Below are 14,816 nucleotides of genomic sequence, written 5' to 3'. Positions count from 1 at the left end.
TTAACCTATTGTATATCTCACTCCAAAACTGTAAATCTACTCCCGAGCTCATGGGAAAAGCTTTTCTTATAAAAGGATTGTGATGAAAAGTCATGACCTGAAAGGTTAACTCTGTTTCTCTCTCTCCCCCAAGTTTGACCTTCTGAACATTTCCAACACTTTTCATGTTTGTAACAGCGTTCCCCATGTCTTCCTTATCTAAAGCTTCCATCATCTTGATTTCCCCAACAAATCTCACCATCATCTCCACTGCTCCAAGGAAAACAGACCCAACACCTAATCACAAATAAAACTCAACAGCGGATTGGATAAATAATCCAGCTGGTTCAACTGAACAATCCAATTTGGGCGTATTCCCATTCACTCCTAATTCTGAATGTCCTGCTGTAATAATGCATTCCCCCAAAGTTTCTGATCTCCACTTGCTTCCAATCTCCAGGACATGTATTTCAAAAGCCTGACTCTGGATGAGTTTCCTCCCGAGATGGTATTCTCCCACAACTCTTCCCTCAAAAGTTTTTGCCAGCTGCTTCCCACTCCCCTGACTTTTACTAGCACCAAGGCTATGTGACTGGCCACCCCGACACTCCCAACATTCAGTCAAGTCGTCAGTTTCAGCCCTTTTGTGGTAAGTGCTTCTGAGTGTTCCATTACATTGAAAGTTGCATGACAGATGAAGGCGATTTAAACTGTTACCAGTTGCCACTACAGCGGTGCCACTGAAGTACAGACAGGGTGACCTTGCAACCTTCCTGGTCCGATCACTTAAGCCATAAATCAATGAGTGATGACTCACTGCTGAATAAGAAACACATCAGAATGTATTAATAGACAGGTTTTCAGGAAGAGAATGGCCATTCGTTACACAAAGCATGAAGCTCTGTGATTCCCGATGAGGGGTGAGGAATCCCATTTGTGCAGTCAGTGGAACATAGCATGACATCAGGCATCCACAAATTTCCCTTTGTTCTTGACAGTGATGTGGATCCAACAGCTGGCAGGGCATCTCAGTTTACCAGCACACAATCACACATAGCACCAGGCTCTGGGCTCATGCCTTAACTCACTACTATCAATGAAAGAATCTGGAAATGGCATCTAGCAGCTATGGAGTGAGGGAGTTTGTCGTCTGCAGTTTTTACTCAGTGCAACAGCAGCTTTCTCACTCTCGCCAAGTCCATTTGGTTTGACTTATCTTCCAGACTGATGACGACAAAAGGTTTCCTATCATTCAAAGATTCTGCCTCCAGATTTTGGGATGCAGGCAGATTAAAACTGTTTTGCTAATGGTGGAGGGGAGGACGCTCATAACACGGCAATTAGGTATATTTTGGGTGGGAAAGGTGGATATGAGATTGGAGTTGATCACAGACATAGGGCAAGGGAAATAGCCAGGGAACCAGCAGTCAGTAAGAACTAAAGTGATGGACAAGCAGAACTTAGTGCAGGAGCGAACACTTACCTGAAGTTTTGGACAATTTGTTATTAATGAAAGATGGGAGGCAAACAGAGAGTTGGAATACAGAAGACTATAAGGCACAGCAACAGGCCATTCAGCACAACCAGTCAATTTTAGTACTTATGCTTTAGTCAAGTCTCTTTCCATTTTCCCTCATTTAAATGAACCATCTTACCTGTGGAGTCCTTTCTCCCTCACTTGTATATCAATCCTCCCATTTAATGTATCAATACAACTCACGTTAACCAGCCCTGTGGTAGGGAGTTCAATATTCTCACCACTCTCTGGGTAACAAAATTTCTTCTGAATTCCTATTGGATTTCTTGGTGACTGCCTTATATTGATGACCTCTAGTTGTGCTCTTCCTCATAAAAGGAAATATTCTGTCTGTATCCACTGTCAAAATCTTTCAAGATTGAGAAAACACCCCTTCTCTTTCTATTTTCAAAAGGGACCCATTTTGTCAATCCTTTCCAAACCAAAAATGCAACATATTTCTGATATCATCCTTGTAAACCTTGTCTGCATTCTCTCCAGTGCCTCAAAACCAGCTTTATAACAGTGACCAGAACTGCATGCTACACTCCACACATTGTTGAATCAAAGGTTCAATACAGATTTAGCGTAACTGCCATACTTTTCACTTCTATACTCTTTATTTTATTACTTTGAGAAGGTGATGGTGAGTTGCCTTCTTGAACACTGCAGTCTATTTGCTGTAAGTCAACCCACAATACTTTTAGGAACAGAGTTCCAGGATTTTGATCCAGCAACATTGAAGGAATGGTGATATATTTCCAAGTCAGGATGGTGAGTGACTTGGAGGGGAACTTGCAGATGGCAGTGTTCCCATGTATCTGCTGGCCTTGTCCTTCTAGATGATAGTAGTAGTAGGTTTAGAAGGTGTTGTCCAAAGAGCCTTAATGAATTTCAGCAGTCCATCTTGTACAAGGTACAAAGTGATTTGTGCCTTGTGGCTTTTTTTGGGGAGTTGGGAGGTAAATTATTTGCTGCAGGATTTCAAGCCTTTGGTCTGCACTTGCAGCAATAGTTTTTAAGAGAGTTGGTCCAGTTCAGTCTCTGGTCACTGGTAACCCTCATTGCCAGTGGGAAATTCAGTGATGTTCTGCAGTTCTCCAGGACAATGTCATAACCCCTTATCTCTCAAGAATTCAACTTAGTTCTTAGTTTGCTTTTTTCATGGCCTTGCCTACCTGTGCTGCAACATTTTAGCAAGTCTACGCTTCAGGATTCATTTGTTCCTCTACCCAACCCAATTCACATATTTCAGGTAATAACTAACCACCTTGTTCTTCTGACTGTTATGCATTGTCTCATTTATCTGGGATGTATCTACTGCTGATTGATCTTGAATGAAACAGAGTTGTTAAACCGAGAGTCTGATGCAGGGGCAGTGAGTTACCATCATTTGAGCAGAGCAGCTCGAGTAATAGCTAAGAGGCATCTTTGAGCACTGTTGTGGGCTGTGAGGCTGCTCACTCTCTGAACTCCTCTTCGCTCTATTCCATTCAGACAATGGGCAAGCATTGGAATGACTGCAGTAGGTCTTATAAAATTTGCCCAGCAGATCTAGTTCCTGCCTCCTTCCCACACCGCTGGGCCCACTGTAGTACCAGGTTCCCCTCCAGGCCAATTCGGACCTTTCTCAAAGAAAATTGTGTTGCTAACTGATGCTGATGTGGTGCTAGGTTGAGGTCTAGAAATGATCCTGATATCTCAATCCCCTTCCTGGTCTGAAAATTTAGCTCCTTGCATCACCAGGGTGCAAAAAGGGGACATTCAGCCTATCAAGTCCACATGGCTCTTTGGGGATCAATCCACAAACACACGGTTGGGATTGTATTATAGACCCTCCAGTAGTCAGAGGGTATTGAGAAACAAATTTGTAAGGAGATCTCAGTTATCTGTAAGAATAATAGGGTGATTCTGGTAGGGGATTTTAACTTTACAAACATAGACTGGGACTGCCATGGTGTTAAGGGTTTAGATGGAGAGGAATTTGTTAAGTATGTACAAGAAAATTTTCTGAGTCAGTATGTGGATGTACCTACTAGAGAAGGTGCAAAACTTGACCTACTCTTGGGAAATAAGGCAAGGCAGGTGACTGAGGTGTCAGTGGGGGAGCACTTTGGGGCCAGCGACAATAATTCTATTAGATTTAAATAGTGATGGAAAAGGATAAACCAGATCTAAAAGTTGAAGTTCTAAATTGGAGAAAGGCCAATTTTGACAAAGGTATTTTAAGAAGCCTAAACCCTAACATTTTCTTATTTTAAAGTTAGATGGAAAGTGCTACTGGTCAAACTACTCAATGTTAAACAAGAAACAGTTCACTTAAACACTATCATTAAAATACAAACAAAAGGAAGAGGAATTTAGAAGAACTTAACTATTGGAAAACTTAATCGAATAATAGATACAGTACCTTTTACTAATTAATTGTTCTAATACAGTAGCATCTTGTAAACACAGCCCTTGGCAAAATGGCAAATTCAACCACAGATTCTTACATCAGTTCTCAAATGCAGAGGAAAAATCATCAAGAGAAATTTCACGGAGTGTGGCAGCCACAAATTATTCACTGAAGACCCAACTCTTCTAAGACCCCAAAATACCTTCTGCTGCTAAAGCTAAAAAAAAGCCTGGCCTGAGAGCAGGCCACACCCATCCAGGCTATGAAAACAAAAACACAAGATGCCAAAGTCATTTACTTGAGTGGTTCTGGTCGACTGTTCAGCCTTTACAACATCTCTTCAATAAACAAACAGGACAAAATAACCTTTTAAAGTGACAGCACCATCACAGGGTAATATCATGAACCGCATTTCCAATTTCATCTTTCAGTAGCAGTTCCATTTGTTACCTTTCCTGTTGCTAACCATTACAATGCCCTCACTCTCATTGTGTCTGCATTTCATGTGCCTTTTCCTGTTCCTACTTCAATATTTCCTGTGCTCCCCTAGTGCCTGTAGCATGGCTGATGGAAAGCTATGGAGGAGACTGTGAATGGCAGTGGAGGCTGATTGCTGAAGTTCAACAGCAAGGACATTGGCAAAGTAGATGGAGGACAAGTGCTGTGCTCCTGTGAGAGTAGTGCTGACTTGTACTCCATGGAATTCTGCTACTTTTCCAAAGTGGAGACTTAACAATCCTCCTAGTCTTTTGGAGAGTAGTTTGCTGGACCGGTTCCACCAGTTATTGAGATATGTGTCTGTAAAGACACCATTGATTTCACTGTGGTCTGACTCTTTCTTCATTCCGTGCACAAGCATCAATAGGGCTAATTGGTGTGGCAATCAAGAATGGAAATGGTTTTTCTGGGTTCTTTTTTCTTCTTATTACTTGGAATGTCAATGCGTTATTGTAGCTCCAGTGCTCCCCATCTGAGATTATGGATTTGAGGTGGTGTTCGAAAAGTAGTTTGCAAACCTGTCGACTTTAAAGAGGCTGCCTCATTGCAGTCACAGCCTCCGGTCAGTTTAAACAAGCACAAGGTCAAACTTCCAGCCCTCAGTGGGAAGAGGAAAAGCCAGCAGTTAACCTGACTGATTGGCTGATGTGGTAGCATTAGAACCCAATAGTCAGCACAACCAAGGCTGCAAATCAGTGCTGCATAGAGAAGAATAAAAATTGCAAACTCAACTGAATCCAGAAATGTTGGGCTGGAAGGAATCATGTTCCTTAGGGAGAGGGGCAACAGGGCTGAGTGACAGGTTTTGGAGGCCAGGGAGGGAACCACAAAGGGAATGTATCATCATCGGGGTGATGTGTGAATACTCTAATGCACACAGGGTGCACCCCAATGGATGTATGCCCCTTCCTTTTTTCCTGTTCTTCCATTTCACCTGCCCATTTCAACTGCATTATGATGTGAGCAGCATAATATTTGGGTCAGTTGGTTTGTTAACAAGCTCAACTGCCCTCTACGTATCCTTTAAAGTGGTAGAAAAGCTGCCAATTTTAATGCCACCTACCCACTCTTAATGTTGACGTTAGGTTTGTAAACCAGCATGAGATGGTAAGAGACCTGAATTGCAAATATAAAATCCTCATTCGGGTAATGCAACCATGGCAAGATATTGAACCTGGAGTCAGAATATTCCATATAACAAATGAGAGGCCTGAGTGTGGCTATGACCATAAGCCGAAATAACAAGTGTGGGTGGCACGGTGGCACAGTGGTTAGCACTGCTGCCTCACAGCGCCAGAGACCCGGGTTCAATTCCAGCCTCAGGTGACTGACTGTGTGGAGTTTGCACGTTCTCCCTGTGTCTGCGTGGGTTTCCTCCGGGTGCTCCGGTTTCCTCCCACAGTCCAAAGATGTGCAGATCAGGTGAATTGGCTATGCTAAATTGCCCGTAGTGTTAGGTAAGGGGTACACGTAGGGGTATGGGTGGGTTGCGCTTCGGCGGGGCGGTGTGGACTTGTTGGGCCGAAGGGCCTGTTTCCACACTAAGTAATCTAATCTAATCTACAATGGGATCTTGATCAGATGGGCCAATCGGCTGAGAAGTGGTAGATGGAGTTTAATTTAGATAAATGTGAGGTGCTGCATCTTGGGAAAGAAATCTTAGCAGGACTTATACACTTAGGGTGTGTTGCTGAACAAAGAGACCTTGGAGTGCAGGTTCATAGTTTCTTGAAAGTGGAGTCGCAGGTATATAGGATATTGAAGGAGGCGTTTGGTATGCTTTCTTTTATTAGTCAGAGTATTGAGTACAGGAGTTGGGAGGTCATGTTGCGGCTGTGCAGGATATTGGTTAGGCCACTTTTGGAATATTGCGTGCAATTCTGGTCTCCTTCCTATCGGAAAGATGTTGTGAAACTTGAAAGGGTTCAGAAAATGTTTACAAGGATGTTGCCAGGGTTGGAGGATTTGATCCATAGGGAGAGGTTAAACAGGCTGGGTCTGTTTTCTCTGGAGTGCAGACAGATGACCTTATAGAGGTTTATAAAATCATGAGGGGCATGGATAGGATAAATAGACAATGTCTTTTCCCTGAGAACTAGAGAGCATAGTTTTAGGGTGAGAGGGAAAAGATGCAACGTTTTCACACAGAGGGTGGTACCTGTATGGAATGAGCTGCCAGAGGAAGTGATGGAGGCTAGTTCAATTGCAATATTTAAAAGGCATCTGGATGGGTATATGAATAGGAAGGGTTTGAGGGATATGGGCCAGGTGCTGCCAGGTGGGACTAGATTGGGTTGGGATATCTGGTCGAATGGATGAGTTGGACCGAATGGTCTGTTTCCATGCTGTACATCTCTATGACTCTATGACTGGAATTTTCACAGAGTTGTGCAGATACTGTAGAATATCCACCTGAAATCATTTTTGCCAAAGATAGCGTGGTGGTGATGGTGAGGAACGGGGAGATGGGGAGATATGTTGGGGAGGGAGGGGGGAATGGGTTGGGAGGGTGACTGAGTAGGAAGAGATAAACTTGCCGTCAACTCAGCCGCGATCATATAAACTTCTTCCACAGCAGCTTACAAACCTTTTGACTTTTATCATCCAAAAAGGCAGGCAGATACAAGCGCTTGTGAGTTCTTGTTTTATTGTCATTGGGTCAAAAGATTAGAGCCCTCTTTCTAACAGCAGTGACGGTTTATCATGGACGACAGTGGATCAACAAAGCAGGTCTGTACCACCTTCTCAAACGGGAGCAATAAATAAAGGCCTTGCCAGCAATGCCCACATTCTGTAAATGAATTTTAAAACAACTCATTACTGAGTTCAAACAGATCTAATTTCTCCTGGAACAAAGGTCTCATCCTGCACTTTGGCAATTACAAACTTGTAGAGAGGTTACAAAGATTACTGAAGTCCAGATAAGGCCTGGAGAATTTTAAATGTCAAGTTATTGACTCGAATATCCCCTTAAAATTTTTTTTGAAACCAATCTGTTTTATGTGTGAGTTAAAAAAAATCTATGAATCCTTTGCTGCTTTCTACAACCTATCATTACCACATGGAAAGCTGTATGTTCATAACTTTATTAACAGCTCAAAGAGGTTATTAGAGGAGTAGCTGTCTTTGATTTGGGATTATGAAAACAAGTATTTGCTTTTATAGGGGATCAAGTACCTGAGGGGATTTAAATTTATTGTCTGAGCTTTGATGAAATTATGGTTTTAAAAAAATGGCGAAGTCTGCTAAATATCTGCTACAGATATTTAGAACTTTAATTTATTTCATCTTGGGATGATGACTGAGGCCTGCCCATGGTGGATAATGGGTGAGTTGGTATGGAGAGACTCTGGAGAGTGTAAGAGCAAAGGTTGGCAGGTAGGGGAAAGAATTCCCTTCAAGTTTGCATTGAGGTTATCAAAGACAGGGGATGGCAAAAGTTGACAATAAAAGTCATGAGATGTATTGGGTGATAATTGGGGAGTTGACATGTGTGGTGATGTGGAGTGGACAATGATGGGGAATGGAGATGGTAGTGTTAAGGAGTGAGGACTACATCACCTAATATTTAAGGAAACAACTGGGCCTTTTAAACAGACCTCCCAACAGCCTCTGTGGCTGCTTCGAACATCCAGAGTCGTCATTCTTGCGTTTATCCTACATCTGCCTGAGACCCCAAATCCCCAGATCCACCATTAGCTTTTCTTGTGCTGGGTGCACTGAGCTGGAAGATATTTTAAAGGGAATGGATTATAAAAATAGACAAGTCTTCTTAAAAATATACAATGCAGTAGTCAGGCCTTGTATTATATGAATAGTTTTGTTGCCTTTCTATAAGGAAACATTGAAGGCAGGCCAGAGAAGGTACACCTAGCTATGGAGGGATATACTTATGAGAAAAACCTGAATAACTTAGGCCTGTACTCATTGAAGTTTCAAAGAATGAAAGTCAACATTATTGAAACAAATAAAATTCTCAGGAGGCTTGACAGGCTGGATGTGCAGAGGTTGTTTCCCCTATTGAGAAATTCTCAGACCATGACTTCAGAGTAAAGGGTTACCTATTCATGACAAAGATGAGGAGGAATTTCTTCCCTCAAAGGGCAATGAATCTGTGGAATTCTTTTGCAAGGCCAGATCGGTAAGAAGATTCAAAGCTGAGATAGACAGATTTTTAATTAGCAAGAGAATGATAGAGTACAGAGAAAAGGTAGGAAAATAGATTCTCAGATCAGCCATGATCTCACTGAATGGTGAAGCAGACTCAATGGGTTGAAATACATATTTCTGCTCCTATGTCTTATGATTTGGAGATGCCGGTGTTGGACCGGGCAAGTACAAAGTTAAAAAAGATTTTTAACCTATGTCTTATGGTACTATGGATTTCTCAGCTTGGTGCACTCATCTCAGTAGTCAGATTTCAGGCCACAATCTTCCAAACAGTGCAACCATGTAGTCAGGCAGAGGTTATCTCACTCACAACAGAAATGGCCAAGTAAATACCTCTACGCATTGCCACCAGGTGCAAGTGAAGTAAGATTAGCTGACAAGTGAATGAGCTTAACAGTTTCTTTGGTGGCTGTTTCAGAAGTCTGCTTTATGATCTCTGTTATATCAATTACTCCATGCCCACTTTGATTGGAAAACAGTTAATTAGCCTTTGGGGGTACAATAAAATCAAGTATTTCACCTTCCTGTTTTTAATTCATTCACAGGAGTGGCCATCACTGAGGATTCATTGCCATGCCTAGTTGCCCTGAGAAGGTAGTGGTGAGCTGCCTTCTTGAACCATTGCAGTCCATTCGATGTAGATAGGCCTACAATGTTGGTGGGAGTTCCAAGGTTCTGATTTGGCATTTGCACTTCTGGAATAGTTTTCAAAGAGCTGGCAAGAATTGGTATTAGTTGAACATGGTTGATAGATTCATCAAATACATTGTTCCTACAGTCAGGTTAGAAATTTATCTTGTTTTTTTCAGGACATAGTCAACATCTAACAAACTTAGTCATTAAACAGCTCTCTAATCTACAAGATCACATGGCATCTTAAAAATATTCTGGACATTATCAAATAACATAGACAACTGTGACAATAGTATACTTTTAGAGGTGTATTTTGTCCTGCTTTGTTGAAGTGAGGTTTTGAGCTATGGCACCGAGCTGTCTCCTCCAAGCCAAACAGGTTGTAAGACCTTTGGATTTTATTTTAAAAGTTGGAACAATAGAAGCAGCATGCATGGGTGGAGTCAGTTTAGTTTTTAGTTTAACTTTCAGTAGTTGATGGTGTTTTGAAGCTCCACACATCTGTTCTTGCTACAGCAAAATGTTTGAGTTCTCTCTCTCTCTCTCTCTGCCAGAATTCTCTCTTGATATTCTTTCCTCCTGTGAAACATTGATCATAGAATCACTCTACTGTGGAAACAGGCCATTTGGCTCAACAAGTCCCACCAACCGTCCATTCAGACTCAGCCCCCTACCCTATCCCTGTTACCCTACATTTCCAATGGCTAACCCATCTACCCTACACATCCCTGGACACTATGGGCAATTTAGCATGTACAATCCACCTAACCTTTGGATTGTGGGAGGAAACTGGAACATCCAGAGGAACCCCATGCAGACACAGGGATAATGTGCAAATGCTACACAGACAGTTGCCCAAGGCTAGAATTAAACCTGGGTCCCTAGTGCTGTGAGGCAGTAGTGCGAACCGCTGAACCACCATGCCACATGTGAGACTATCTATTTTTCTGAATTGCCAAGGTTATGTTTATGGGTTGTTACTATACTGAAACAGCTGCTGTTTAGTCATTAAATGATCAATTATTCTGTTAACTTTTCCAATAGAGTTAAAGTTACACCAATTCTTCTTTCTTTTGTTTGTGTTTTAACTGGAAGTAAGAATAAGGTGTGTTTTGTTTAAAGCTGAGTAGCGTGACCAATCGAATTACATCTGGAACACAGCACCTTACACTTGCCTTTAAATAGCATATCTCCTGATATATTTGCAGGGGTTTTGGTCTAGTATAGAACACAAAATAACAGCATTTGATAACAAAATAAATTTCGGTATTTCTGAAAAAAAATCTTAATTGAAGGTTTACATCTTGCAGAATAGAATCGCAAAAATACTAATCTCAAAGGGAACCATATGACCAGAAGAAACAGGAACAGACAAGGCCACTCAGCCCCTCAAGGCTGTTCCATCATTCAATAGGACCATGGCTAATCTGACATTCCTTGGACATTTCCTGGCCTATCCTCATAACTCTTGATTTCCTATCAAGAACCTATCTCAACTTTAAATAGACATAAGGACTCTGCCCAAACTGCTGTCTGTGGTATTGAGTTCCAAAAACTCTCAACCTTCTGAGAGAAGAAATTCCTCCTCATCTCAGTTTTAAATTGGCATTGCTTTATTCTGAGACTACACCCTCTGGTCCTAAGCTCTCCCATGAGGAGAAACATCCTTTCAGCATTCACCTTGTCAAGTCCCTTAAGAATCCTGTATGTTTCAATGAGATCACCTCTCATTCTTCTAAACTCCAGTGTGTAGAGTCTCAGCTGTTTAGCTGATCATAGTGCTCTAGATGTGGTCTCACCAGTACCTAGTACAGTTACAGCAAGACTTCCCTACTCTTAAACTTCAGCTGCCTTGAAATAAGAGACAACATTCCATTAGTCTGATTACCTACTCGCCTATGTGCTCACTTTCTGTGTTTCATGTACAAATATCCCTTTGTAGCTTTCTGCAGTTTATCTCCATTTAAATAATATGTTCTTTTGTTCTCCCTTCCAACAACTTCACATTTTGCCACTAACTTAACTAATCTCTCTGTAAACTGTCTGTATCCATCTTGCAACTTGCCTTTCCACCTACAACTAAACAACAACTGAATGAGAAGAGGATGCTGATTGGTTAGTAAGTAGACTCCAATTGGTAGAGGCATTGCCAGAAATAATGCACCAGGAAACAATTATTGTCAAGCTTATGTTCAAATTCAAATTGAGCAAGTCAACTCCGATTTGGCATATGGAATGCATCAGGAAACCATAAACATTTGTTTAATTGAAATGGCACAATGTGTGGGCATTTACCTTTTTGGTTGCGACTTATAATGCATTGAAGTGAACCACACTGTCAGCCTGACGGATAATCTTAAATCACTTATTAACATGATTCATAGCACAACAGGGAATCTGACCTGCAGAACTGAAAGCTTTAAAAACATGTCTGTTTTTCAACAATACAAAATAAATGTTTTTTTTACAAAAACGCTTTATGACAAGAAACAATATTCTCACCTTAAATAGCCAAAGTGGTTGATAATGTCATGGTAGAAAGGTGGGTTTTTTGATGTGAGGTTTGGAGTACACAAAATGACAAATGTTCAAAATTCTGTGCACTGTAATAGTTCATGTTTGAAAAAGTCAAGAAGAGGGAATGGGGTAATGATACAAAAGATCATGGCTAGAAAGGATTAGGGCATGAGTTGAACCCTAAAAAGTAACAGAACAGAGACAGAGTTTGGTTCACAGTTGAATGACCAGGTGGAAGTCATCAGAATAAATAAAATCTCAGGGTTTTGAAATTTTACGTTCTTAATGAGCATTTTGTCAATAGGTGAAGGAGATGTTCCTTCAGAATAATCACTGGAGGCATTAGGGTCTCTATACCAACCTTATGTCTACTTAAACTTCAGCCCATGAGCTACTCACAGCCAAGAGAGAGTCAGTGTGGATCAACAGCTTGGATTCTATGGCCTGGCAACCTACTTGTAGACCCAATTTGAGCTGGGGCCATGTGAGTCAGAATCTGGGCTTCACTCACAGATTTAGCAGAGTAAATCCTGGGATCAAGCCGTGGCATCTGAATCAAAGAATACAACAGCAGTTTATGAAAGTGCCGCTCTTGACTGATTCATGATGGAAGTATTTAGGCTTCAAATTTAACTTAGAAAATTGTAGAATGTCAATGTAAGAATGTAAGACTGTCAATGAGTAATGGGAACATTTCTGCTTAGTTATTCTGGCTGGTTCTGGAGATCCATTGGAATATTACTGGGTGAGAGGGAAGCTTCAAAGTGATTCAGTTGGAAAACCACACCACTGCCTCAAGTTGGGGAAATTTATTCCTGTCTTCTCCTCCCACTACCACCACATTTGTCTGCTTTGGAAGCAGTTCCAGCTAAGTAATACAGTGCACATATCAATAATAGATTGACTCCAGCAACCAAACACAAAGGCAAAATACTATGGATGCTAGACATCTAAAAGTACAAAGGATTGGCTGAGCCTTTGCTGTGTAAAGTGGAAATAGCGTGGCTCAAAATACCTGGAACCATTGGGGATGAGTAGAAACGGAGAGGATCACAGGGAATTAGAATGTTCATATTGCACAAACGTTTGACTGTTGCTGAAAAATGAAGGTACTTTTCGAACAGCAGGAACACACATGAACTTACTCTGGATATAGTCAGAGGCATGTTGAAATCCTTTCCTCCCTGCAGCCTGAAGCCCCAAGGTGCGGGGCCATTGAGAGACACATTATAGGTTGACATCCTTCACTCTCCCAGCAGCTGCTCGAGCCGCTACTTGAGAAAGAGTCAGCAATGGGGGAGAGAAGAGACAAGAAAATTCTGTGAATAAAGGGTAACAATTGAAACAAAGCATCAAAAACTTTTGCCCATTGAGAAGAGGGACTGGAGTGCCTCCCAAGAATAGTAACAAGTGGTCATACAGGGACAGGTCACAGCTCAATCTGAGCCATATATGGACTGTAACAGAACACCCAAAATGCCAGGATTGTGTGACTCACAGCACCAATATAGGACTCAGTCACATCGATTTTTCCAGATTCCTTCAACTTCTCAAATCGATTCAAAACTCTTACAAACTAAAAAGTGGATAACCACAGATCATTCAAAAGATGGTTCACTTAATCTTAGCAACCAGAATTTTGTTTGTGACAAGTATTTTAACAGGCATCCAATACTTTCAATACTAGACTGTAGCATTAATTTAACATAATTCTACTGTTAAAAATGATATCTGGTGTAACATTTTTGAATATCAATAAATACATTTCTGCTTACAGTATATGTTTAGTAACATACTTAGTAAGTAAAACGATGCAACAGGTGTTAAGAACTTGAAAATCTCGACAGAGTACTATGTATTGTAGAATGGATTCAATATATATGCAGCACGCCCCTGCACCCCCCCCCCCCCCCCCGTTCTAGCACCATTTCAGAGTTCAACAGCTAAGTGTTGCAATCAATTTTCAGCGACTGCAGGGGAATTTCCCTCCATTTCATGCCTTGCAACACAGTTCGGAAACATCCCTCTAATTATTTTTTTATCTTCAAATTTTCTCCACATTTCGAGTCATTCTCGAGACCCACCAGTTTAATCCCTTCGGGGATTCAATATCACAAGCAATAACTTTTAAAAAGGGCAAACCTTTGCAAGTCAAGAGGGGATCATTTTCCTCCCAGTCTGCAGGAAGGGGGTTAGTTTGGGTGAGTTATCACTTGCTAGCGTTAACAAGTAATGAGAAGTCGGTAGCTTTTCAAATACTAAATAGCTGGAAACCCGCTCAGTCCAAACCACGGGAGGGGAGGGCCGTGTATGCAATAAAGCCTGTCGATTTTGACCACTTTCTGACCTGTCTTTCTCCCTCTTCAAACCAACTTTTTGACCTGCTACAAGTTAAAAACCTATTAAATTCAGCAAGATACGGCGCCCTCCTTTCTTAACCACGCGTAGCCGAGGCTGCAAACTAAACAAACTACATTGGGTGAGATGAAAGGAGAAAGCGATCTTGGGTGTACCTGGTCGCTGCTGCTCTCCACGGTCCTCTGAATCGAAGCAGCGCAGTATCAGGAAGCACATTTATCAGCTGCCAGCCCCGGGCATGACGTTAACTGATGGTTCTGGACAGCCGGTCAACGAGCTGCTGAGGGTGGGGAATAGGGAGGGAGACATTTAACAAAGAGTTTGGGATTGGGACAATGTCCAGAATTCCGCTGGCACATATCCCCGGGAACAATGAAACACACAGGGAGCGTTGGCACCTTTATTTTCTGCTCTGCAATCATTTTCAACCTTTATTTCTACACGTGGATCGTTGCAAATATTGTGTCAAATCTTTTACTAAATCCCTTCTCTCGATTCTTAAATAATGATGTATTTTAAGGATCACACGCTGAAAGGTGTGTTGGTTATGAAATATTTAGGGGTTGGCGTTGTGAATGATATTTTTATCTGGTAATAAGTTGGATTGAAATTTAAAACAGGGAAGCAGAAAGTCCTGTCCTATTTATCAACATTCCTGGAACGACGGTCTGGTTTCCATGCTGGGAGCAGGTTGTTTGGAACTCGTCGTTTGCTATGAAACAAGACTTACCCTCAGATTGGTTTGTT

At 41.6% G+C, this 14,816-nt stretch overlaps 1 protein-coding gene across 1 annotated transcript in view; it reads right to left on the bottom strand.

Moving 5' to 3' along the window:
- The window catches only part of ldb3a (LIM domain binding 3a), a 196,977-nt gene extending 182,646 nt beyond the window's left edge, over nucleotides 1-14,331 (bottom strand). Inside the window, exons 1-2 of the mRNA XM_043678611.1 lie at nucleotides 14,225-14,331; nucleotides 12,857-12,982 (exon numbers count right to left, since the gene is read on the bottom strand). Coding sequence (XP_043534546.1) covers nucleotides 12,857-12,952 — 96 coding nt within the window. The 5' untranslated portion in view covers nucleotides 12,953-12,982; nucleotides 14,225-14,331. The remainder of the gene's footprint in view (nucleotides 1-12,856; nucleotides 12,983-14,224) is intronic.
- Nucleotides 14,332-14,816: the final 485 nt, after the last annotated feature.

Source organism: Chiloscyllium plagiosum, chromosome 38, assembly GCF_004010195.1.
Source record: "Chiloscyllium plagiosum isolate BGI_BamShark_2017 chromosome 38, ASM401019v2, whole genome shotgun sequence".
NCBI lineage: Eukaryota > Metazoa > Chordata > Chondrichthyes > Orectolobiformes > Hemiscylliidae > Chiloscyllium > Chiloscyllium plagiosum.
Note: the sequence above shows the minus strand (reverse complement) of the source record. Positions and strands in the feature narration are given on the sequence as shown.